General features: G+C 35.3%; 1 protein-coding gene across 3 annotated transcripts in view; it reads right to left on the bottom strand.

The window, feature by feature from the left end:
- The window catches only part of CHM (CHM Rab escort protein), a 227,111-nt gene that overhangs the window by 164,833 nt on the left and 38,666 nt on the right, over positions 1–23,612 (bottom strand). For 2 of the 3 annotated variants that reach the window (XM_059384576.1, XM_059384577.1), the window contains 2 exons: positions 10,268–10,340; positions 7,179–7,303 (listed from right to left, as the gene is read on the bottom strand). In XM_059384576.1, the coding sequence (XP_059240559.1) occupies positions 7,179–7,303; positions 10,268–10,340 (198 nt within the window). Of the gene's footprint in view, positions 1–7,178; positions 7,304–10,267; positions 10,341–17,486; positions 17,554–23,612 lie in introns of all 3 variants that reach the window. The other variant, XM_059384578.1, reaches the window with a different exon arrangement.

The raw sequence follows: 23,612 nt of genomic DNA, 5'->3' as shown, positions 1-23,612 counted from the left end.
GGAGCCACAAAAAAAAGCCCAAATAGCCAAAGCAATTTTGGAAAAAGAAAAAAGCAGAAGTATCACAATCTCAGACTTCAAGTTATGTTACAATGCTAGAGTATTTAAAAACAGTATGGTACTGGCACAATAATAGATCAAAAGAACAGAATAAAAAGCCCAGAAACAAACCAACAATTACATGACTGATTAATCTTTGACAAAGAAGGAATGAATATCCAATGGTAAAAAGACCATCTCTTGAACAAATGGTGCTGGGAAAACCTGATAGCAACATGCAAAAGAATGAAACTGGACCACTTTTTTCACCATACATGAAAATAAATTCAAAATGTAATAAAGACCTAAATGTGAGTTTTGAAACCATAAAAATCTAGAAGAAAGCACAGAAAGTAATTTCTGATATTGGCCACAGCAATATTTTTCTAGATATGTTTCTTGAGGCATCGAAACAAAAGCAAAAATAAACTAATGGGACTAGAGCAAAATAAAAAGCTTCTGCACAGTAAGGAAAGGATCAATGAGACTAAAAGACAACCTGCAGAATGAGAGAAGATATTTGGAAATGACATATCCAATAAAAAGTATCCAAAATAAACAAAGAACTTATAAAACTCAACACCCCCCCCCTAAATAATCCAATTAAAAATGGGTAGAAGACATGAAGAGACATTTCTCCAAAGAAGACAGACAGAAGAAATGATGCTCATCATCAGTCATCATCACGGAAATACAAATCAAAACTACGATATACCACTTTACACCTCTGAGAATGTCTAAAATCAAAAACACAAAAAACAAGTGTTGGTGAGGATGTGCAGAAAAAGGAACACTCTTGCACTGTTTATGGAAATGCAACTCGTGCAGCCCTTATGGATATCAGTATGGAGACTGCTCAAAACATTAAAAATAGAATTACAAACCAAGAAAGACCCTACTGGGTATTTACCCAAAACTACAAAAACACTAATTCAAACAGACAAATGCACCCCTATGTTTATATGTGCATTATTTGCAATAGCCAAATTATGGAAGTAGCCCAAGTGTCTGTTGGCTGATGAACGGATAAACAAGATGTGGTATAGATATACAATGGAATATTATTTGGCCATAAAAAAGAAAGAAATCTTGCCATTTGCGACAACATGGATGGAAATAGTAAAATGCTAGGCAAAATAAGTCAGTCAGAGAAAGACAAATACCACATGATTTCACTCATATGTGGAATTTAAGAAACAAAATAAATGAGCAAGTGAAAAGAAAAAAGAGAGAGAAAGACAAACCAATGAAGAGAGTCTTAACTACAGAGAAAAAACTGATGGATACCAGTGATCAGACTGTGGATTTGATGGGCACAAGCTAAGAGAGTAGTGTACAAAAACAAGATAATTAGAAATGAGAGACCCTACATGATTGGCCATCATTAGGGTATAATTACAAAGTCATCAGAAAGTGATAACAACATTCTTTCTGGGAAAAAAAAATGCTCATTAAGTGAGGCTAAAGATAAGGAGAAAACACCATTAACTTGTGGTATGTGGCTACAGACAGAAAACACACGATTCTCAATAGGAAACAGACTCTTAAAAAAGAAAATGAGGAATACATAAAACTGTTCCTCTTTGTTTAAGACATGACTGTCTATGTAAAAATACTAAGGAAATCTATAAAAAAAAATCCCAAGTACTAAAAAGTGAGTTCAGCAAGATGCCAGGATACAACTCAATGCATAAAAACCAACTGCCTATTTTGATACCTAAAATGAATATATGAAAGTCAACATTAAAAAGAATGTTACCTATAATTGCCCCAAAGACAAACAACTATTTAGGTATACAATTAACAAAAGATGCACAGGATTGGGATGCTGTAAATCACACAATCTGTAGAAAGAAATCGAAGTCAATCTACATAAATGGAGAGACATACCCTTGTCAATGAACTGGAAGACTCAAAATAATAAAGGTATCAATTCCCCCCAAGTTGAGTTACAGTATTAATCCAATTTCTATCAAAATTCCAGCAACATTTCTAAACATAGAAAAGCTTATTAAAACATTATATGAAACAGCACAAACTCTAGAAAAGCTAAAACAATCTTGACAAAAAAGAATTAATTCGGAGGAATTATTCTACCTGACTTTAAGTCCTAATATATAGCTTCAGGAATCCAGACAGTGTGGTATTGGTTTGGGAAAGACATATGCATTAATGGAACAGAATATAAAATCCACAAATAGACCCATCCAAGTACAGCCAACTGATTTTTGACAAATATGCAAAATTAATTCAGTGGAGTAAGAACAGCCTTTATAACAAACTGTGCCAAAGCAATAGGATAACCTTAAGTTAAAAAAAATAACACTGACCTAAACCTCACACCATGTACAAAAATTAAAGATCATGGGCTTAAACATAAAACTGTAAATTTTTTTTAAAAAATAGGAGAAAATATTCTGGATCTATACCAAAGAAAAAAGTGATAAATTTGGACCTCATCAAAATTTAAAACATTTCACCTGCAAAACATTCTGCTTAAAGAGGATGCCAGACAAGCTACATACTTAAACGGAAATATTTGCAAACTATTTACCTAACAAAAGACACATATATAAAACATATAAAGAACTCTCAAAAATCCACAGGAAAAAGCCAATCCAATTAAAAAATGAGCAAGATTCTTCTCCTACCCACTTAAGCCCCCATGTTGCATCACCACTTCCTCAATGAAACAAGATGGGATTGGGAGGGAGACAAACCATAAGTGACTCTTAATCCTACAAAACAAACTGAGGGTTGCTGGGGGGAGGAGGGTTGGGAGAAGGGGAGGTGGGGTTATGGACACTGGGGAGGGTATGTGCTTTGGTGAGTGCTGTGAAGTGTGTAAACCTGGCGATTCACAGACCTGTACCCCTGGGGATAAAAATACATGTTTATAAAAAAAAATAATTAATTAATTAATTAATTTTTAAAAAAATAAAAAAATTTTAAAAAATGAGCAAGAGATAGGAACAGATTTTCAACAAACAGGATGTAAGAATGGCAAACACATGAAAAGATGTTCAAAATCAACCATAAGAAAAATGCAAATTAAAACTACAATAAGATATCACTACACGTCTATCAGAATGGTGAAGAAAGTAAAAACACCAGATGCTGATAAGTATGTGGGGAAACTGAATTATGAAATTCTGATGGAAATGTAAAATGGTACAGGTCCTCTGGAAAACAGTTATTCAGTTTCTCTCACCACTGTTGTTCAATACAGTACTGGAAATCCCAGCCATAGCAATCAGACAACACATAGGACCCATCAATTACACACTTGGGTATCTATCCTAGACAAATGAAAACGTATGTTCACACAGAGTCCTATAAACAAATATTCATAGCAGCTTTATTTGTAACAGACAAAAGTGAAAAAAGCCCACATGTTCTTTAATAGGTGAATAAGTAAACTTTGGTATATTCATACCATGGAATACTATTCAGCAGTAACAAGGAACAAACTACTAACACATGCAACCACCTGGATCAATCTTCAGATTAACTGCAATGAGTGCAAGAGCCAATGGCAAAAGGTTATCCTGTACAGTTTTATTCACATAACATTCTCAAAATGACGAATAATAGAGCTAGAAAAGAGACTAGTGGTTACCAATTGTTAGAAATTGGGAAATGGTAGGAAGGAGATGATCTATGATTATAAAATGGAAACAGGAAAGAACCCTAGGGTGATGTAACTGCTCAATTCTTTAAGTTGACTGTGGTGACAGATATATGACCCAACACATATATTAAAATTACACAAAACTAAACATACACTCATACCCTACCTCCACAAAATGTAACATTAACATCATCAGTAATGTATATATAAAAAAGCAATGAAAACAAAAGGCCAGGATTGTGTACCATATTTTTCATTATTTACAAAAGGGAAATCCAAAAGATTTTTTGATGTAGCCAACAAGAATGTCAAGGATCTATTACAGAATGATACTCTCTTTCTTACATCAATAAAGGAAAATAAAAACCATATGACCATTTCAATAGATGCAGAAAAAGTATTTGACCTAGTACAGCATCCATTCATGATAAAAACTCTCAAGAAAGTAGAGATTGAAGGAACATACCTCAACAAAATAAAGGCCATATTTGAAAAACTCATACCTAATATCATCCCCAGTGGAGAAAAATTGAAAGCTTTTCCTCTATAGTCAGGAAATAAGACAGGAATGTCCACTCTCACCACTGTTGTTCAATACAGTACTGGAAATCCCAGCCATAGCAATCAGACAACACAAAGAAATAAAAAGCATCCAAATCAGCAAGGAGGAAGTCACTATTTGCAGATGGCGTAGAGAAAACACTAAAACTGCACTAAAAAATTGCTAGAAATGATACACAAATTCAGTAAAGTCGCAGGATACAAAATCAATATATAGAAGTCTGTTGCGGGACGCCTGGGTGGCTCAGTTGGTTAAGCAGCTGCCTTCGGCTCAGGTCATGATCCCAGCATCCTGGGATCGAGTCCCACATCGGGCTCCTTGCTCCGCAGGGAGTCTGCTTCTCCCTCTGACTCTGCCTGCCTCTCTGTCTGCCTGTGCTCGCTCTCGCTCGCTGTCTCGCTGTCTCTCTGACAGATGGATAAATAAAATCTTTAAAAAAAAAAAAAAGAAAGGATGAATACCCAACTTAAAAAAAAAAAAAGAAGTCTGTTGCATTTCTGTACAACAATGACATGGCAGAAAGAGTTATCAGGAATCAATCCCATTTACAAAAGCACGAAAAAACGATAAAATACCTAGGAATAAACCTAGCCAAAGAGGCCAAAGACGTGTACTCTGAAAACTGTAAAACACTGATGAAAGAAATTGAAGATGACACAAAGAAATGAAAAAACATTCCATGTTCATGGACTGGGAGAACAAATATTGTTAAAATGTCTATATTACCTAAAGCAATCTATGCAGTACATGCAATTCTTATCAAAATAACAACAGCATTTTTTCACAGAACTAGAACAACCAACCCTAAAATTTGCATGTATTCACAAAAGACCCCAAAGAGCAAAAAGCAATCTTGAAAAAGAAAAGCAACACTAGAGGCATCACAATTACAGTCCTCAAGTTATATTATAAAGCTGTAGTGAGCAATATAGTATAATACTGGCACAAAAACAGACACACAGTTTAACAGGACAGAACAGAAAACCAAGAAATGGACCCACAACTATATGGTGAATTAATCCTCGACAAAGCAGGAAAGAACAGCCAATGGAAAAAAGTCTCTTCAACAAATGGCGCTGGGAAAACTGGACAGCAACATGCAGAAGAATGAAACTGGACCACTTTCTTACACCATACATAAAAAGAAACTCAAAATGGGCTGAAGACCTAAATGTGAAACCTAAACTATAAAAATCCTAGAAGAGACCACAGACAGTAACTTCTCTGACATCTGCCATAACAACTTTTTCTAGATAAGTTCTCCGAGCCAAGGCAACAAAAGGAAAAATAAACTATCAGAACTATATCAAAATGAAGTTTCTGCACAGTGAAAGAAGCAATCAACAAAACTTAAAAGGCAACTTACAGAACGGGAAAAGATATTTACAAATTACATATATATATATATATATATATATATATATATATATATGATAAAGGGTTAGTAATCTAAGTACATAAAGAAATTATAAAACTCAACACCCCCTCAAAAAATAACCCAATTAAAAAATGGGTAGAAGACATGAATAGACATTTTTCCAAAGAATACATCCACATGGCCAAAAGAGACATCAGAAGATGGTCATTACCACTTACCATCAAGGAAATGCAAATCAAAACTACAATAAGATATCACCTCACATTTGTCAGAATGACTAAAATCAACAACACAAGAAACAACAGGTGTTAGTGAAGATACAGAGAAAAAGGAACCCTGTTGCTGTGTTGACAGAAATGCAAACTGGTGCTGCCATGGTGGAAAACAGTATGGCAGTGCCCCTAAAGGTTAAAAACAGAACTACCCTAGGATCCTGCAATCACACTACAGGTTGTTTACCCAAAGAATACAGAAACAGTAATTTAAAGGGCCATGTACCCCTATGTTTAGAGCAGCATTATTTACAACAGTTGATATATGGAAGCAGCCCAAGTGGCCATCAACTGATGAATGACTAAAGAAGATGTAATACACACACACACACACACACACACACACACGGAATATTATTCAGCTATAAAAAAGAATGAAATCTTGCAATCTACAATAACATGGATGGAGCTAAAGGTTAAAATGCTAACTAAGCAGATTAAGTCAGTGAGAGAAAGACAAATACCATATGATTTCATTCTTATGTGGAATTCAAGAAACAAATGAGCTAAGTGAAAAAATAGAGAGGCAAGCCAAGAAACAGAATCTTAACTATAAAGAGCAAACTGATTATTACCACAGTACAGGTGGGTGGGGAAATTGGTAAAATAGGTCATAGGGATTAAGGAGTGCGCTTGTGATGAGCACCTGCTGAATTATGTAGAGAATTGCTGAATCACTATATGATACCTGAAACTATTTCACTACCTGAAACTAATATAAAAGTGTATGTTAACTGGAAAATAAAAACTTTTTTAAAAAATGAATTTTCTCACTTAGACACACTTAAAATATTACTTCCCAAAATTCTCTCCTGATTTTTGAAAATATATCCCCAAAGGTTGTGAGCAATTATTTTTATTTCAAAATTATAATTTTCCATTTTGCTACACTAAATATTATCTAAGAAGAGTTAGAAGAACACTGGAGTAGAATTAAATAATCCTGGGTTTTGATCTTGGGCTCCACCACTATCTAGGCTACATGTGGTCTTGACATTTTTCAAGCCATGTGACTTTCAACAAATTAATCTCTATAATGAAGATTCTACAAAAACTGCAACAAGTACTATCCGCTCTATCCTAGCACAGGATGGTTGTGAAGAATCAAGTCATTAATGTAGCATGTTATTATTACCATTGTCATCTAAGCAGAGAAAATCTAAAGTTATATTTTAAAAAAGGCAAACTGTCTTATCAATTGACTTTTGGAAACCAACATCATTTATTGGCTTCTTCTGAACAGATGTGAATAAGAAGGCATTAACTCAGTGTATCCTAAATAAATACTTTTCATACCTGGCGTAACAAAACACTTCCACGTGTTGAATGGTTTTGTCCTTCCTGCTAAGAGCAATGGCTTCTTCATTTTCAAGAATCTGCTCTTGCCATGCTGGGCTTTCATTCACAATGTCACTGTTTTCCTAAATAAAACACAGATGAGAAATTTTAATTAAATTGCACAAAATGAACCTCTACTTTTTTGTGAAAATGTATACCTTTCTCAATTAATGCTTTGCCTTTGATGCCATCAAAATTCTGAAGTGACTCCAGCATAGTGTGCCATCTTCAAAGGAAAGAGAAGAAATTTGTGTAAAATCCTACCCTATCAAATGCTTTCTGGTTTACACCTTTACAGCAGAATATCTAACAGTTTGGTGCAGTTACTGGATGTGCCTATTTTGACATTATTTAAGAACTAGGACAACTAACCCTCTTTCTGCTGAAAATCAAGTTGTCTGGTATACATATTACTTGTTATTAATAAAGATTTTGCATTTTGTTATCCAAACGCAGGCTCACAATTACTTCCTTCTACTTTTAGGTCTTTGAAGGTTAGTCACTAGCCATGTCAAATTTTGATTATATGTAAAAGTATATTTGAAGTATTCAGCCCACTATAACTGAGGACTGTATAATAATCAACCTCTGAATATTCTATTCTCAGAAAGACAATAAAAACAATAATGTATGATAATGTATGTAAACTTATAAGGGTGGAAAGTGGCCCTTCAAATATTTTAACAATTCCAAATTACATTTTATGGAGATAAATTATATATACAGCAGTATTTGAATACAGGGGATTTCTGGAAATGTCAAGATATGCCTTTTCCAAATGTCAAGGATCAATTTTTAATCTGTTTAAAATTTTAAAGTATTCGGTACACATTTCTCAGAGAAAAAATTTTTTGAATATATGTTTTCAAAAAACTAGTAGTGAAACAAAAAAACTAGTAGTGAAACAAAAAGTAGTGAAATATAACTACAATATTCTTTGTTTTAAGTAAATTCACTTCAACAAATTTCTAAACTTAAAGATTTCATAAAGCAATAATTATTTTAAAAGGCTTTTTTTCTAGGGTACCTGGATGGCTTAGTCAGTTAAGCATCTGACTCTTGGTTTTAGCTCAGGTCATTATCTCAGGGTCCTGGGATGAAGTTCCAGTTAAGGCTCTGTGCTCAGCAGGGAGTCTTCTTCCCCACTCTTTCTCCCTCTGCCCCTCCCCCAGCTAATGCACTCTCTCTCTCTCTCTTAAATAAATCTTTAAAAAGGGTTTTTTCTCCTGAATTTAACATTTTAAACTGTAGCAAAATAGGGTAGACATCTCTTCTTACTAAGTGTAATTATTAGATTATGTTAAACATACTAACATAGGTAGAAAAGGAGGTGAAATACAGAACTCTGAATGTGTAGACATGGGGTTACCAACCTGAAGAAAAGACTGTGGATCAGCAGACAAAGAGTGAAGGGGAAAGGATATGGTGAAAGAGGATGCTGGAGTAGAAGAACTTAAAAAAAGATTTTTCAAAAATATTCAATATTTTTAAATATTTTAATATTAATATTTTTAATAGATCTAATGTATTATCAAAATTTATTTTATAAAATTCCCTTTACTCATCAGAAGTTTTCCATTCAGACAACCAAGGTATAACTGTTGTCTTTGTTGTGAGCATCTAGACTAAATTTTCTCATGGAAGTGCTAAATACACGACGATAACCCTTACACATACTTCCTAAGAATAGGTTCAAAATAGGGTTTCTGATGAACACAAATACATGAATATTTAAGGCACATACATAAAATAGTTAAATGTCTACTAGTAACATTTACTTTCTTGATTTATACAGTTTGTATTACATGCAGTATTATTTTCCAAATATTGCTTGTTTTTCCATACCCTCACTTCACGCAACAGTTTTATTCAAACTGAATCTTCACTGCATCTTCAACATCAATGTCTTTGTCATGACTAGAAGAACCTTTTAAGTCACCTTCCATCAATTAATTAGTACAATTACAATGCTTATTGTGGTGCTTGGCACATGGTAAGTGTTTAACAGTCTTAGCTATATTATTTTCAGCTAACCGAATACAATTTTCTAGAATATATCATACTCCTTTCCCAACTGTCTAAACTCTTGAGATACAGAGATTTTTGATTCAATGTATGATGCTCTCAATAGAAGTTCATTTCAATCCACATGTACCATTCACATAAAATGGGGACATTTTTTTTAATCTGTCATAAAAATCAGTAAACTCTATGACATAACCTACTCCCCCTATTACTATGCTGTACAGGTCCTCTAAAAAACTTCCTTACAATGATATCCAATAGTTGTAGTAGGGAGATCCAAAAACTTAACAAATTCATATTAAATTTTTCCTTGCTTTTTGTTTTTACTGATTCTGTCAGGTCACTTCTATAAATACACAAACTACCAATGACTCAGACCATTTCAAAGTAATGTATTTTCCCCCTGAATAGTTGGGGTTTTTTCTCAAAATATACTACTGAAAGAGCAATAGTAATATGTGAGATTTTAGAAGGACTGAAATTTTTTTTCTGAAAGGCTATTTTGGAGAAAAAAAAAAATATTGCCTTATATTTGGGAATGTAATGAGAAAATGGTATCAAGTATATATGATGTACTCTTCAGCCAACATATCTAAGTATATTTAAAAAGTAGTATCTATATTTTGAAAGCATTGGAAGAACATTAACTAAAAAGATGACTACATAATTTTTCTTAAATAAATAAATAAAAATGAGGCATCAATCCTATATTACAGAAGCTTAGGGGTTTTTTTTGTTTTGTTTTTAATATTTTATTTATTTATTTGAGAGAGAGAGAGAGAGAGAGTGAGAGAGAGCATGAGCGAGGAGAAGGTCAGAGGGAGAAGCAGACTCCCCATGGAGCTGGGAGCCTGATGCAGGACTCAATCCCGGGACTCCAGGATCATGACCTGAGCTGAAGGCAGTCGTCCAACCAACTGAGCCACCCAGGCACCCCAGAAGCTTAGGGTTTTATTCAATGTAGGGTTATTATGTGATACCAAATACAACCTAGTAGATTAAAAATCAACTAAAAAGGTTACCTGGTATTCCTTTAGCCAGGACAGTATTCCTGAAAAGCTAAAACTGGCCCAGTTTCCTCCATAGTAGCTTCTTCTGTAACAATAAAAAAATAAGAGTAAAGAAAAGGTATAAAAATTAAGCCACTGATCTCCATCAGCAAACCACCCCATACCCTTCAAATCATTTCAGTATTGCCACCTCAGAGTTCAAAACATAATTGGGATGCTGGAAATACTAGGCTGAAATAAAAGTTGGCCTCTCCAAACCCAAAGTTAACTTTCCATTGTATAAGGAAAAAAATCTCTTTGGTCTCCTTAGAGCTTTCGCCACTGATCAAATGCCACTGATCATGTGATTGTGAACAGCTTGGTATGGGCATTGAGCACAGAATATAAACAAAATTTGACTCCTAGGTTAAAACAAAATGGCTGGGGAGAAAACCCTGGTAGATCTCAAGGAAAGCCAATGGAAAAAAGTACTAAGTTTTCTGTAAAAAACTAAATATCCACTGTCCCCACCACCACCAAACCCATAACCCATGCCAACATACACACACACACACGCACAAACACACACATACATACATACAAATGGCTACTCTAGAGGTAGTGGCCCTGTGTTATTCTTAGCTTTCAGGGCCAAAAATAAAAGTAGCTTCTGGGACACAGTTATTCACTTTTGTAGTAAGTAAAACAAGAACAATATCCCCGCTAATAACTGGGTGAGCTATTATTCTTCATTCTATAATCCTGTGAAGAATATCCTTCGGTTTTAGAGGACCCAGAGGTCTCCTAACTAGGATCAGGTAAACCTTGTAGACATTGGAGTTCTTATTAACTTCCTTAAGTAAGAGACTTGGGGCAACCAGAATTCTCTAATTCAGTACCACATATCTGTACTGGGGCTTCCCAGTTCTTATAAAACTCTTCACATTTATTCTTTGTATTATGAGCCCCAAAGTACACTCAGTTCTACCTACAACATCTGGTTCTGGGGTAGGAAAGATTCTTGGTTTTGTTTTGTTTTTGTTTTCATTTTGCCTTCTCTGTATTTTTCTCTAATGAAATAAAAATCTATAAAAGCTCTTTTTAAAATGAGATGAAAACTAAAACCTTTAATATCCAAAATCACTCATCCATAGTACTACTGGAGATCCCCTCAATCTTCTGATATATTTCTCCTCAAACAAATGTTGACAGGCCTGCAGAACAGTCAGACTTAAGGTTTAAGTATTTTTACCAATAATCACTGTTATTGCTCTAACAGAGAAAATGGTTAAGCTGAGTATCTGTGAAAATAGTTCTATTAATACAGATTACTGCTTTAGTTATAATTTGACAGTTCTCTTGAAGATAATGCAAATTCATTCACCATTCAAAATCTCTAATGGCTTTAAAATTTAGGTATATTTTCACTTATATTAACAATTCTAGATGGCCATCCTTGCTAACATGTTGGGATCAGGAGACATGGAAGCTCTGATCCCCTGGGTCAGAGAAAGCAGTGGAAGGAGAAGGTGGGCAACAGCTAGTATACAGAAGAGGGAGGAGTGAAGACAGAGGAGTGTTATAACTAGTGGTATTTCCTATAGAAATTTATACCCTCTTCTCCCTTGCCTGAGAATAATATACACTTCTGCCATCCCTTCCCATACTCTAAATATAACACTCAACAAACTAGAAAACATCCAGTGATGTTAAAAAAAATAAAATAACTGTCTTTATATTTTTTGTTAAGATATTTAGATTTCTTTTAAGCCACCTTATAGTCATAAATAAGAAGCTCTGACCGTTGGGTAAAAGTTTTAAGATTGAAGTCAATTTATTGGATACATCAATTTATAAGTAATAAATATACATTAGAAATCTGACACTAGGATAGACAAAGGTTTCTTAGATAACACACAGCAATAAAACTACTAGTAAAGGGGAATTCATGAAAATGAAAAAGTTCTACACTAAATAAATCATAAAAATGAATGGGTTAGCCACAAACTAGAAGAAAATATAAAACATATCTGACAAAAAGAGTGGTATCCAGGATATTTAAAGATCTTTTCAACTTAATAATATGACAAATATTCAAATTTTAAAATGGGCAAAGGGCTTGAACAGATGTTTCATAAAGGAAGATAGATATGATTAATGAGCACATTAACAAGGTGCTCAACATCATTAGTCATTAGATAAGTACACATTAGTCTATGGCCATACCACCCTGAACATGCCCAGTCTCTGTGATCTGGGAAGCTAAGCAGGGTTGGGTCAGGTTAGTACTTTGACGGGAGATAAGTACACATTTAAAAAAAAAAAAACATTAAAAATGAAAGTAATGAAATACTACTACACATCCACCAGAACAGTTAAAATTAGAAGGCTGACAATACCAGGTGTTGGTGTGGATGGCCAGAATGCTCATACTTTTTGGTGGGAGTGTAAAATGGTAAAAATACTTTGGAAAACTGGCAGTTTCAGAAAAAAACTAAACATGTATCTACCCTATGATCCATTCCTAGGTATTTACAAACCAGGAAAGTATATGTTCACAAAATACTTATACAAGCTTTTTCATAGTAGCTTTTTATTTTTTTTTTAAAGATTTTATTTATCTGAGAGACAGAGATCACAAGTAGGCAGAAAGGCAGGCGGTGGGGGGGGGTGCGAAGCAGACTCCCTGCTGAGCAGAGTGTCCGAGGCAGGGCTCCATCCCAGGACCCTGAGATCACAACCTTAGCCAAAGGCAAAGGCTTTAACCCACTGAGCCACCCAGGCGCCCTAGCTTTTTTAATAGCTCTGAACTGATCAGAATTCAGATATCCATCGATGGGTGAATGGATAAATAAGCTGAGGTATATCTATAAGATTGATACTATTCGCCAACAAAAATGAATACTGGTAACAACAGAGATGAATCTCACAGCTAAGTGAAAGAAGCTTTTACCCAAAAAGAGTACATTCTGAATGATTCCATCTATATGACATTCTAGAACAAGTTAATTATAATAAAAAACAACTCAAGAATGACTGGGTGTGAGGAAGTGCAGGATTTGACTTGGTTGGATGAGGCATGAGAGAACTTTCTAGAGAAAAGACCATATTATTTTATTTCAATAAGATTCTTAGTTACATAAGTGTATGCATTTCCCAAAACTTACTAAATGGCACACTTAAGATCTGTGTATTTCACTGCATCTAATTTTACCTAAAAGAAAAAGACCCATAAATATTGAACTTAATAATGTCAATGCTGAAGTGTTCCAGACTAAAGTACTGTATACAACTTATTTTGAACTATACAAAAGACAGAATAATAAATGGAAAGAAATATGAATACATGGGCAGTGATATAATAAAGCAAATACAGTGAAATGTTAATAGTAGAATCTAGGTAGTCATAAATATTCATAGTATAATTTTTTCAACTTTTCTGTCCAAAAATTATAATAAATTGTCAGGAAAAAAAAAGTAACCTGAGTTTTCAAACATGGACCAAGATGTGCCAATTTCCACAGTATTTTCTGTTATTATCAAAAGCCTAAAAATAGTCTAAAAGAAAACCATCTTGCTGTTTCTTTCCATTATTAAATGACCTAAGTTCAGTTCATGGTCAAAATCTTTTTTTCCCCTATATTTGGTCATGTTTTCTGAGAGCTAACTGGTTCTAGTATTTTTCCATGCAGCTCACATTTTCAACTTTTCCTGTTGATATGCTCTTAACCTTAGCAGCTGGTGACCTGATCCAATGTACATAAAAGGTGAAACATGGTTTTCATTACTGTGGTACTTCTGACAAAAGAGGGTAACATAATTTTAATAAACTCGCTATAAAAACAACACAGATTTTTATTAAGTTCATTTTGGTATTTGTAAAGTTCTAAGTATGGTTTGTAATACCCCTTAAAGAGAAAACAAAAAACTTTAGGTATCAAAATCAATATGGCAAAAAGAAAATGAAAAAAATCAATGTAACATTCTAATATGCTCCCTAGGAAAATTATTCCAATGAAATAGTAAAAATTAAAGTTCACCAAATATTTTCTTAAATTTTATCTTTAAAAATACAGCTTCAGAACTATGACAAATTCAAGTTATAAAATATTATTTCTACTCTCTTGAGAAGTGTTTCTGCAGGGAATAACAAAGCTAGGTTATGGTTATTATTTTTAAAAACCCATAGGTACAATTTATTTTAAGGACAAAATGAGAACTTCCTGACATTAAAAAAAAAAGAAAAGAAAAAAGGGGAATGGAAGATTTTCTGCCAATTTTGTGTCACAACTGCCTCTGTACACCAAATAAAGGAAAAAAGTAGTTGCTGTTTTTTAAGATTTATTTATTTATTTATTTGACAGAGAGAGAGAGAGAGATCACAAGTAGGCAGAGAGGCAGGCAGAGAGAGAGAGGAGGAAGCAGGCTCCCCGCCAAGCAGAGAGCCCAACACAGGACTCGATCCCAGGACCCCGAGATCATGACCAGAGGCGAAGGCAGAGGCCCACCCCACTGAGCCACCCAGGCGCCCAAGGAAAAAGTAGTTTATGATGAAGGATGATGTGTATCTCTAATGCCAGGGAATGCTATTTTATATGGTAAAAAGAGTTCCTTAAAATTAGAGTTTCTCTGTGGAACTAGAAAAAGACTGTTCATTGTATTTAAACAGCAAATATAAAACTAATGTCTAGGGTGGCTAGGTGGCTCAGCCAGTTATGTGGCCAGCTCTTGATTTTGGCTCAGATCATGATCTACTGGGGATCAAGTTCCAAATCTGGCTCTGTGCTTGGTGGGGATGGATGCTTGTCCCTCCCCTTTTACCCCTCCCCACCATTTATATATGTGTGCTCTCTCACAAATAAATAAATCTTAAAAAAAATGAAACTAATGTCTAAAGTCCTCTAAAGTTTCATGACAGTTAAGTGACCCAAAATTTTCAGCTAAAACAGTAAAAATCACAAATGGACATTTTTATTTTCAAAGATAAAAAAAGCCCAATAATCACAACACTGATGTATAGCTGTCCACTGTGTGAAATGTTGACGTTAAAACTGTAGAAAACATGGTTTTAATCTTTCTAAAGTTTTACAAAGCTTACTTAGCATACTGCCTAAGTTTTTCCAGATGCAGAAAGGAAATGGTTACACAGTTATCTCCATTAACACCAACCAATAAAACAGAAAAAGATAGCATTAAAATAATAACAAGAGATTCCTCATCCTTTACATAGTATTTAATATTAAAGCAACATCATTTTGTTTTATGTCTACTAATAAAAAGAAATACATTGTGGGTATACATAAAGAAAGGTGAGCTATATGAGAAGGCTGAGTAGTAAACCTATTAATTAGAGCCTATTTATTAAATCCTAACAATCTTCTTTTCCATTGTGTGTCATAATTACAATTCAGTGTTGAACATTCAGCAACACCCATAGCTACATGATGCTAAACTGCATCCTTACAGGGAAATGGCTTCTGTAAGCAAGGACAAGAAGATTAACAAAAGACAGAGCTACAAATATTCAGGCACACAGATCTAGGAATTGTTTTAATTATTAAAGAACATAGGAGTTAAAAAGGGAAGCACCACAGATCAACCTCTAGGCCTTCCCTATTCTATATTCACTGCTCCTAATCCCATTTCCTTATATAGTAGTAATTCCACCCCTTCCAATGACAGCATTTTTAATTTTTTGTTTTTGAGAACTGTTTTCACAACTATTTTCTCACGGATTTTTCCAGCAATCTTGTAAAGCAGGTATGGTATTATTTTACAGATGAAGACACTGAGACCGTCTATGTAGAAATTAAGTCACTAGTTGAGGGCCACACAACTGCAACTGGTAGAAGCACAGTTAAAACTCAGTTCTGCTAAACCCTAACCCTATCCATTGGAACATAATCCCAAATTCTAAACTGGCTCGGATTATTTAGTCCATAGGATATTATAGTGTACCTGTGGTTCAATGAAGCCAAACACTTCAAATACTTGTGGTAAATATAGCGTAATGTATAAACTTGTCAAAAACCATCAAACCATATACCTGAAACTAATTTAGTGTTTCAACTAGACTCAAATAAAGAAAAAAAAATGACACCTGGCCTGATTACTAAATTCACCTTTTCCAAAATGTATCCCATTAATAACATGGACTATTAATAGGTGTTCCAAGGGGGGGGGGAGGTACAATGACAAAATAAATTTGGAAAATTCTAGGTTTTTAACTTAAACCACCAAAAAAATGGTTTATGACAGAGCTTCTCAGCACCATTATGAGCTGTATGAGAAGACTGAGTATTAAACCTATTAATTAGAGCCTTTTTATTAAATTTTTGGTGTTTATGTCTGTTCTCACCAACAGGAAAAAAAATCAGCCAAGCAATGGACATTTCTTCTAAAAAAAGCATTTGAAGGGAGTTTTCAACAAAACATATTTTGAGAAATGCTACCTTAACACATTAATGACAAGGATAAAAATAGGATAATACATATTATAGTGCTTGCCATTTTCCATTCATTACCACTTAATGTTCACAAGAATCCCAAGAGATTGGTACTAAAAACATACCCATTTTACAATTAGGAAAAAACCAAAAACAAACAAGAAGTTGGGGATCTTGTTTAAGTCACTCAGATAGGAAATGGCCTGGATTTAAGCCCAGGCCATATCAGGCCCCAAAGTCTAAGCTCTATACATTATAAAGACGGTCTTTTATAATCTATAAGATTGTAATATTTAAAATTATAAACATAAGCATATAACAAAACCCAAAATCTAACTTACTATGAATAAAGGCAATGGAATCTGTTTACAGACATTAGATAGAATGAAATCTAATTTTTATTTTGCTTCTCTAATTCATCTGGATAATGAAAATGGGAAAATAATTTCATGACTACATCTACTCTAATCTCAGAGCAGGAGAGACTATTCATTTCCAGGACCTAAAATACAACCAATTTTATTTTTTTTGCATTTCTCAACTTTAATGTGTGCAAATACTTTTCTGTATATGATAAAAGTGGGAAAATAACAGTGTGGCATGTCTACTACTATTCACTTGCCAGCTATTAAAGAATACAAATATACCATATGAATTAAGGGAATTATTCTATTTCAATTTGATTGGAATACTATAAAGAATCATGACATGTTTCTACTTTCCTAGTTGACAAATAACTGAACAGACTAGGGAATATATTGGATTTACTCCCCACACAAATTCTCCTTTACTAAACCTCCACATACCTGATACACAAGCCAGCCAAGTTCCTTTCACCATCCACCCATTCCAAGATCAAGGCAGGTGGGCCTCCTTGGTAGAGTATAAAAATGTAATTTTAACATTAGAGAGGATGATCAGGCCCTTATATGGTTTTAAAATCATCCCATGAGGCTACATTAAGTTGCTCCGGCAGTCAGATCAATCTTCCAGAATGAAATACTCTCAGGCTGAGTAATTAGGGCTGGAGAGAGACCTTCCTATGTTGACAGTTATTAGCCACTGACATAAGGCCACCCACTCAAGTACATTTTTACACAACCAAACCAGGTAGATGAGTAAGTATTATACACAGATTGCCCTGAATTCTTGTTTTTCTCTGTGATCTCATCTATCCTTACTGACTCAATTATTGCTTCTCTGCTGATGACTTACAAATTGCTATCTCCAATCTGAGCACTTCTGGTAAGCTCCAGACTCACAGCTATTTTGGGTCCGAAAGTACAAATGAGTTATCAGCTTACTGGACAACTCCATTTTAACCCCAATTAATTTTAATCTCTCCATGATGAAAAGACAAATTTAATACCTTTTACCCACCCCCATGTATCCTACTGGGCTTTTGCAGTAACTCTTCAAGGTAAGTCATATACTAGCCACATTTTAGACTTGAGGAAAACAACTTCAATCACATAACTAATCACTGATAGAGACACAATTTAAATCAGGTCTCTTGGCCATCGAGTCCAGTATTTGTGTCCAATTTGTGTCCAAACAGATAAGCTGTTTTCCAGCCCTACAGTTTATCTCAGAGGAAGAGCACAGGCTTTGCTATCAAAAGGACCTGGGTTTAAATCCTGGTTCTTCCCCTCATAGACATGTGACATTAGAAAAGTTATTTCAATTCTCTTAATTTGTTTCCTCATCTGCAAAAGGGGAAAAATTATATTTCTCCTAGAGAAGTATATTTTAGAGAAATTTTAGAGAAATGTAGTAAAAATTTAAAAACTTAATATTCATAAACTACCTAACACAGTACCCAGCAAATATTCCATAAATGGGAGCTATTATTATTATATCACACCATCTCTAATAGCAAACAACATGTTGAAAGCTAGATTAGGTTAAGCACATTAAAATCACTTTCACTTATAAATTGGTGCCACAGACATCATGGTATCTCTTTATAGTGGGAGAATATGGAAAGGAGGAAACTAGGGCAACACTTAATTCTTTAATATCTGATATACGTTTTTTCTCATCCCCATAGGAGAGCACTGTTTTCTTTCTTTCTTTCTTTTTTTTAAGATTTTTTATTTATTTATTTGACAGACAGAGATCACAAGTAGGCAGAGAGGCAGGCAGAGAGAGAGAGAGGAGGAGGAAGCAGACTTCCTGCTGAGCAGAGAGCCCGATGTGGGACTCGATCCCAGGACCCTGAGATCATGACCTGAGCCGAAGGCAGCGGCTTAACCCACTGAGCCACCCAGGCGCCCCTGTTTTCTTTCTTTAGCTAAATAATAGAAGGGAGAGGACTCCTGCAAGATGGTAACAAAGGAGGATCCTCAATTCACCTCTTCCCACAGACACACCAAACCTTCAACTATATATGGATGATTTCCCTCTGAAATATATTTGAAAACAAGATGAACAGAATCCACAACAAAGAATAAAAAAGCCACAACCAGATGGCAGGAATGTCAGAGACACAGTATTGCCACAACCCTACCCTGGTGCTGGGACAAACAATAGAAAGGGGTCTCACAAGTCCAGTGCTTCTCAATATGTACATACTAGTAAGCAATAACTACTTACTAATCAATAATTACTTTAAATACAAATGTACTAAATTCTCCTAACAAAAGACAGAGTGGATGAATGGATAAAAACATAAGACCATCTAGGGGCACCTGGATGGCCCAGACAGTTAAGCATCTGCCTTCAGCTCAAGACCTAAAGGTCCTGGAATTGAACCCTGCATCTGGCTCCTGCTCAGCAGGAAGTCAGCTTCTCCCACTCCCTCTGCCCCCTTCATGCTCTCTCTAAGTGTCTCAAATAAATAAGATTTTTTTTAAAAAGCAACAAGACAAAACACAAGACCATCTATATGCTGCCTACAAGAAACTCACTTCTTATAAGACAAAGACTGGAAGTAAATTGATGGAAGTATATTCCATGCAAATGGAAACAAAAAGCTGCTATATCTGTACTTCTATCACACAAAATAGACTAAAACAAATAATGTAATAAAAGAAACTATGAAGGTGTCAATCTAGCAAGAAGATAGAACATTTATAATTATATATGCACCTAACAGAGGAGCACCAAAATATATAAAGCAAATATTAGCAGACCTAAAGGAAAAAATGGCAACAATACAATAATAGTGAGGAACTAGCACTCCACATACATCAATGGGTAGATCATCCACACAGAAAATCAATAAGGAAACACTGGCCTTGACTGACACATTAGACTAGGTGGACTTAATTGACATATACAGAACATTCATTCATTCCCAAAGCAGCAGAATACACATTCTTCTCAAGTGCATGTGGAATGTTCCCCAAAACAGATTACATGCTAAGACACAAAACAAGTCTCAATAAATTTAAGAAGACTGAAATTGTATCAAACATCTTTTCCAGCCACAATGTTATGAAACTACAAATCAATTACAAGAAGAAACCTAGAAAAAAGTCACGAATATATGGAGATTAAACAACAATGTAGACAGTAATTTCTTTGACTTCAGTCTTGACAATATGCTTTTTAGATCTGATTCCAAAGGTGATACAGCAGCAAAACCAAATAAACAAATGGATCTACATTAGATGAAAAAGCTTATGCACAGTGAAGTAAATCATCAACAAAATAAAAAGGTAATCTATTGAAAGAGAAGATATTTACAAAAGTATATCCAATAAGAGGGTAATATCCAAAATATCTAAGCAACTCATACAAATCAACACAAAAATAGCAACTTAACTAAAAATGGGCAGAATACCTGAACATTTACCAAAGACATACAGATGGGCAACAGGCACATACAAAAAAGCTTAGTATCACTAACCATTAGGGAAATGCAAACCAAAACCACTATGAGATACTACCTCATGCCCATCATCAAAAATTCAAGAGGAACTTCCTGGGAAAAGCAGCAAAGGAAGAAGATCCTAAGCTCACCTCATTCCACAGATATAACCCATTTATCAGTGTGAATAACCTAGAAAATGACTTAAAGACTGAGTAGAACACTCTTCAGATAAATGCAGAAAAGGGTCCATATTGAAGAGGGTAGGTAGGGCAGAGAAGTGGAACTAAAGGAACTTGGAGGACTGTCCAAAGGAGGAGAGAGGGTGTGGGCACAGAAAGGGGAAAAAAATAGACCCTCACCCCAGGCAAAGGGAACCCCCATGGGGAAAATGATAACCTGAAACACTGAAAAACCAGAGGGACATAATTTTGAAAATTCTTACAGTTAACAGGGTTTCATACCAGGAACTTTAAAAATCAGCAAGCTGGGTTCTGGGAGAGCACTGGGGGCTATAAGAAACTAGATCCCTGCCCTTAAAAAGACCACATAATGAGAAACCATAAGTGACTCTTAATCTCACAAAACAAACTGAGGGTTGCTGGGGGAGGGGGGTTGGGGGAGGGGGAGGGGGTTATGGACATCGGGGAGGGCAAGTGCTATGGTGAGTGCTGTGAAGTGTGTAAACCTGGCGATTCACAGACCTGTACCCCTGGGGATAAAAATACATTATGTTTATAAAAAATTTTTTAAAAAGACCACATAACAAAGAGCCCTCTGTGAAGATATAGTATAGAAGCAGCAGTTTGATAAAGGCCTGGGATATATGAGAATATTTATTTACTAATTTCAGAGCCTGTGCTGGCAGGGCAAGGATCACTAGGAGACTTCCCCAAGAACAAGCTGGAAGGCACCATTTCCCTCCCTTGCCCCCAGCCTGGATATGTGAACAATTGCAGGAACAAGCACAGGGCCAACACCTAGTAACTAACAAACAAACAGCAAGCCTTACTCCTGTGTTCTCCTCAGACATACCAGGGCCCATCCAAAGCAGTGCCACAAATCTGGCAGGGTGTGAGTAGACCAAACAGGGCCCAGCTCAACTCCAAAGTGACTTCTACCTTGAGCAGAGGGGAAAATAAGCAAACCCAACACTCCAACTACAGCCCCAGCCATGAGCTAGGGGCAAAAAGCTGCTCTTACTGCACAATGCAGTAAGATGCTTAATTTGTAAGATGTTTGATACAATTTCATTCTTCTTAAATTTATTTACTGCAGGCTCCAACCACCAATGAAAGCTTCTCAAGGGACAACACAGGGAAACTACCCAGCAGTTTGGTGCTACTGGATCTTTAGCAAACACATGGCCTCTGACTCAACACAAGCCCAAAGGGGCCCAAGACTGGCCCAACAACACAGGGACCAAACCCTACCCATAAGAGGCAGAGAGAGCCATTACAAATGGCTAATGTCTTTTCTCAAGGGACATTACACCGCAGAGCACCACAGAAGCTCTTCTAGATAAGGCACTACTTTCAAGAGAAGTAGCTGACTGTCCTAACACACAGAAATAGACACAAAGAATTATGCAAAATGAGGAGACAGAGGACTATGTCCCAAATGGAAGAGGACAAAATCATTGCAAAGAAAGCTAAATGAAACAGATACAAGCAAAATGAATGATAAAGAATTTAACATAATGGTCATTAAGATATGTACCAGACATGAGAAGAGTGGAGGACCTCTGTGAAACCCTTAACAAAGGGATAGAAAATGGGGAGCCTGGGTGGATGTGAGTCGAGCATCTGACACTCGATTTCAGCTCAGATCATGATTGCAGGGTCATGGAATAAAGCCCCTCACCGGGTTCTGTGCTCAGTCAGGTGTCTGCCTGAGATTCTCCCTCTCCCTTTGCTCCTCCCCACCATGCTCATGCATGCACCTTCTAAAATAAATAAATAAATCTGAAAAAAAGGGATCAAAGACATAAAAAATAACCAATGAGAAATGAAGAACTCAATAACTGAAAATAAAAATATACTACAGGGAATAAACAGAAGACTACAAAAAACAGAAAAACAACACCTGAAACAAAACTACATTATATGTTAACACAGAAAGGAAAAGGAAAAGGAAAGAAGAACAGAGTGATGGAAAGTATTTAAACTAAACATTAGAGAAAAAAATAAAAACTGAAAACACATTTTGGAATTCAGTGACATCATCAAGTGTTAAAAACATTTGTATTATTGGGATCTGAGAAGAGAGAGAAAAGAAAGCAGAAAATTTGAAAAAATAATAGCTGAAAACTTTATGAATCTGGAGACATGGAAATCAAGATGAAGGCATAAAGGGTCTCCCCAAAAAAATCAACAAAAGAGGTCCACACAAAGACATGTAGTAACGAAAATAGCAAAAAGCAGTGGTGATAAAGTCAATTTCAAAAGCAGCAGAAGAAAACACTTCCACATAAGGGAAACTCCATAAGACTATCAGCTAATTTTCTTCAGCAGAAACTTGACAAGCCTTACAAGAGTGGCATGATATATTCAAGGTACTAAAAGGAAAAAACCTGGAGCCAAGAAGACTCTATCCAGCAAGGCTATCATTCAGAACAGAAGAAGAGATAAAGAGTTTCTCAGACAAGCAAAAGTTAAAAGAATTAATGACTGCTAAACCAGCCCTACAAGAAATGTTACCGGGGACTCTGAGTGGAAGAGAAAGACCACAGCAGCAGTAAGAAAAATAGGAAGAACAAAAGCAATAAAATTAAGTATCCGTATAAAAATCAGTCGAGAGAAGCACAAAGTTAAAGGATGTAAAGTATGATACCATATACTTAAAACTTAAGGGGGTAAAGGTGTGAACAATAAATTCAACCTTACAGGATTACCAACTTATAGACTGCTATCTGTACAAGATGATCTATACAAACAGAATGGTAACCACAAATCAAAAACCAGTAATAGATATAAATAAAAATAAAAAGGAATCCAAATACATTACTAAAGAAAGCCAACCAACCATGACAGAAGAGAGCAAAGGAACAGAGAACTACAAAAACAATCATAAAATGAATAACAAAATGGCAATAAACACATACCTATCAATAATTATG

This window comes from Mustela nigripes, chromosome X (genome assembly GCF_022355385.1).
Source record: "Mustela nigripes isolate SB6536 chromosome X, MUSNIG.SB6536, whole genome shotgun sequence".
NCBI lineage: Eukaryota > Metazoa > Chordata > Mammalia > Carnivora > Mustelidae > Mustela > Mustela nigripes.
Note: the sequence above shows the minus strand (reverse complement) of the source record. Positions and strands in the feature narration are given on the sequence as shown.